The following is a 3618-nucleotide window of genomic DNA, read 5'->3' on the forward strand; positions in this document are numbered from 1 at the left end:
CCCCCCCCAATTTGGGAGTAGGGTTGGGGGATAACCCAACATATATTTTAAAAAAAAGAAGAAGAGGAAAACACACTGCAGTGTTTGTCCAGCACAATCTTAATATGGATTAGTTAGTTTTAATAGCTTACAGTTTGTCGTAGTGTTTTTATACAGTTTTAGGCAAGAAAACTAGATTGGATCTAGTTCGGAGCTCTCTTTTGCCTTGTTTCCTGCTTGTACTGTTTTAATTCGATTCTTTATCAGGACATTGCAGGTACACTGGCAACTGAAGCAGCAGAAGACTCTACACAGGTGGCGAAGCTGCGTTCAGCTTTAGAATCTGTTGATCACAAAAGAAGAAAGGTGTGTTAGTAAATTGAATTTATACTCTTGATAATATATGTAATCTCCAAGTGATACTGATCTATTTGCCGTTAGGTACCGATGAACCAACAAAGCTGTAGATTATCTAGTATATCTACTATCGATCTCTTTTGATTAAGAAAGCCGTATTACATGACATTTTCTTCTACTCTTAATTAATACTTTGAGTGAACCACAATTGCTCGATAAACTGTAAAGCAAGAACTTCAATGTAAGTCTATTTCCTGAACTGCTGGAAGATTCCATGAGGTGTTAAAAAATTGGGTTGAGGATGATTATCGATTATCCACAGTATCCTTATGCCTAGGCTACTTAATATGCCACAGCTTGTCGTATAAACTCATTATTCTTGCATGTAGCATTTTATTTGAATTGAGATGGTTGGAAGGCAATTATGACTCAGTTACTTGCATAATCAGATTTTGCAACAAATGAGAAGTGATATGGCGATGTTGACATTAGAAGATGGAAGTTCACCCGTTCGAAATCCTTCTACTGCAGCTGAAGATGCCCGACTTGCATCCTTGGTTTCCCTTGATGGCATTTTGAAACTAGTCAAGGTTTTTTTTATTAATTTGCTAGTCTCTTTCCTCTGCATCTTTTATTTTTTAATTGTGCTGGTGGATCAAGAGGCAAGGCCAATCTGATGAATTAACTTTAACAGGACGTATTGAGGCAATCCTCTGTGAACACTCTCAGTAAGAGTAGGAAGAAAGCTATGCTTGCTTCTCTAGATCAACTTGCGGAACGAATGCCTTCCTTGCTTGATATTGATCATCCATGTGCTCGGAGGCACATTGAAGAAGCTAGGCATGCTGTTGAGGTACATGGCTACTTTAATTTCCCCGGTGGTTGTTTAATATCTGGTGCTTCTGTTTGTCATCCCTGAAGATAGGAGTCCAAATGTTGAGATTATTATACAATGTTTTAGTTGCAAATTTTCCAAGGGGAGCCTTGGGGAAACGGTCAAGTTGTCTCCGTGTGATCTATCAGTCGTTGATGCTTGCATCAGGATAGACTGCCTACATTACACCCTCTTGGGGTGCAGCCCTTCCTCGGACCCTGCGTGAAAGCGGGGTGCTGCCCGTTTTAGTAGCAAATTTTCATGAGTACTGTAGCTGTGCAGCTCTTCAATTAGCTGAGGAAGGCATGTTTGCTGTTACCTGCTCTGAGGTTGGGTGTAGATGTATAACATTCTATTTTCTTAAGTGAAAATACTGTCTTTGAGAGACTCACTTGTTTCTAGTTTTGAGTATGTGAGTGGATACTATTTGCCAACTGCGGCTGAGCTGTCACGAAGGAGTTAATGATACCAGAGCTAAACACTGAAGATAATACTAACATAAATTGCTGAAATGATATGGGAACCTATCATTTCGAATTACAAAAATCTAGTCCAACAGATATATGAGATGGTCATTCAACTAGGATACTCTTCTGATTTCAACTAATGTATTTTATCTTGCTAATGATTTGACACAGTCGATTCCTGAAGAGGATGACCTGCTTCATGACACCGTACATGCTTCTCGACATCCTGTGGATGTGGGATTAGGGGGTGAAACTGACGTGGCACAGTGGAATGTTCTTCAGTTCAACACAGGTTCAACAAACCCATTCATCATCAAATGTGGAGCTAACTCGAACTCGGAACTGGTCATTAAAGCTGATTTACGAGTTCAGGAGCCTAAAGGGGGTGAGATTGTCCGAGTTGTTCCAAGGCCAACCGTTCTTGAAAATATGAGCTTGGATGAGATGAAGCAGTTGTTCACACAGCTCCCAGAGGCCCTAAGCTTGCTTGCTCTTGCAAGGACAGCAGACGGAACCAGAGCTCGGTATTCCAGACTCTACAGGACTCTTGCCATGAAGGTTCCAGCATTGAGAGACCTTGTTAGTGAACTTGAGAAGGGCGGAGTGCTGAAGGATGTCAAATCATGAGAGGTTCTTATTATTGAAACAACGCCAGGTTGTATCTCTTGTGCAACAACGCTTCAAGTGTGCTGATTATTTCAGTTGTGTTGCCTACTTGGCCTGTAATTTTGTTAAAAATACGCGGTAATGTTGCCCCAATTTTCAATTTTGGCTTTCAAGTTGTGTATAGTTGTATCATGTGTAACATCGTGTAACATGCGATATCTATTTGTAACATTGTGTAACGTGTGATATCCAGCTTTTTATTCATCAGAAATGTTCCTTACCCTATTGTTATATAGCAATTCTGCTTGCTGCACAGGTGAAACAGATGGAAGCGAACACACTTTGCTCTCAATATATTCATTTACCAAACTGGCAATTTACTCCTTTTTGTCTTTTCAAAACATTAAATTTGTGCCTGTGGTTGATAGTTCAATTCAAATATTCATTTTCTTAACCCACTGTTATATGTCTACAAACATCAAAGGAGCTCTCATGTTAAATATTTCTAAATAATGAACAGATTTTGTTCGTTTTATTATGCCTTAACAGTTTTGTATCGACTAACATATTAAAAAGGCTAATAGTTTCCTTTTTTATTCTAGAAAAGAGTGGTACTCCTTTTTTATAGTATTTAGTAACATCTTAATCTTAACTTTCCACTTCACCTATAATGTAATAATTCATAACGAAATTTCTATGATCTGCTTTAGATCATAAGTTTTAAAATTCTTTTTTTTCATTCCCGCGTGCATTGGGTACTCGAAAGGTTATCCTCCGATTGTGCGCAATTACGCGCAAACTTAATATTCACTTTTAATATATTAAAATTAATCTTCACATTCTAAAAGCAAACAAGTAAAATCTGTTATTTCTGGATTGGAGGTGCATTCAAGGAAAAACCTTAGCATATGAAGCCAGTCAAATGCCTAGAAATATAGAGAAAATCTCACTTTATACCCATTAATTCTAGGGATTTTTTTCTTCCTACACCATATATGAAACCTTATTATCAAAAATGTGCATAATTTGTTAATTACCCGCCCAGTCCACACTTTAACTACAATTTATATACCAATCCATAACTAGGCAGATTCTGCCATTTAAAACGCGCGAAAAAAAAGGCACAAAATCTGCGTTTGATTCTTTCCACATTAAATTCGAAATTTGAAACGGAAAGAGATCTGATTGCTGCATAATTCTCTCTTTCACTACAATTCAAAAACAACGCAGAGCTTCAGAAGCTTCAACAACGCAATACAAATTGTAGAATTCAAAATTGTTCTTCATCGTTCTCAGTACAAATTGTCGAACCTATATCTGTTCTTCATCTTTTTT

General features: G+C 37.8%; 1 protein-coding gene across 1 annotated transcript in view; it reads left to right on the plus strand.

The window, feature by feature from the left end:
* Nucleotides 1–2635, plus strand: part of LOC109239575 (kinesin-like protein KIN-14B) — a 29367-nt gene extending 26732 nt beyond the window's left edge. The window contains exons 20-23 of the mRNA XM_019406156.1: nucleotides 247–345; nucleotides 786–926; nucleotides 1031–1189; nucleotides 1849–2635. Coding sequence (XP_019261701.1) covers nucleotides 247–345; nucleotides 786–926; nucleotides 1031–1189; nucleotides 1849–2304 — 855 coding nt within the window. The 3' untranslated portion in view covers nucleotides 2305–2635. The remainder of the gene's footprint in view (nucleotides 1–246; nucleotides 346–785; nucleotides 927–1030; nucleotides 1190–1848) is intronic.
* The last annotated feature ends 983 nt before the right edge of the window (nucleotides 2636–3618 follow it).

The sequence above is a fragment of the Nicotiana attenuata genome, unplaced genomic scaffold (assembly GCF_001879085.1).
Source record: "Nicotiana attenuata strain UT unplaced genomic scaffold, NIATTr2, whole genome shotgun sequence".
Taxonomy (NCBI): Eukaryota; Viridiplantae; Streptophyta; class Magnoliopsida; order Solanales; family Solanaceae; genus Nicotiana; species Nicotiana attenuata.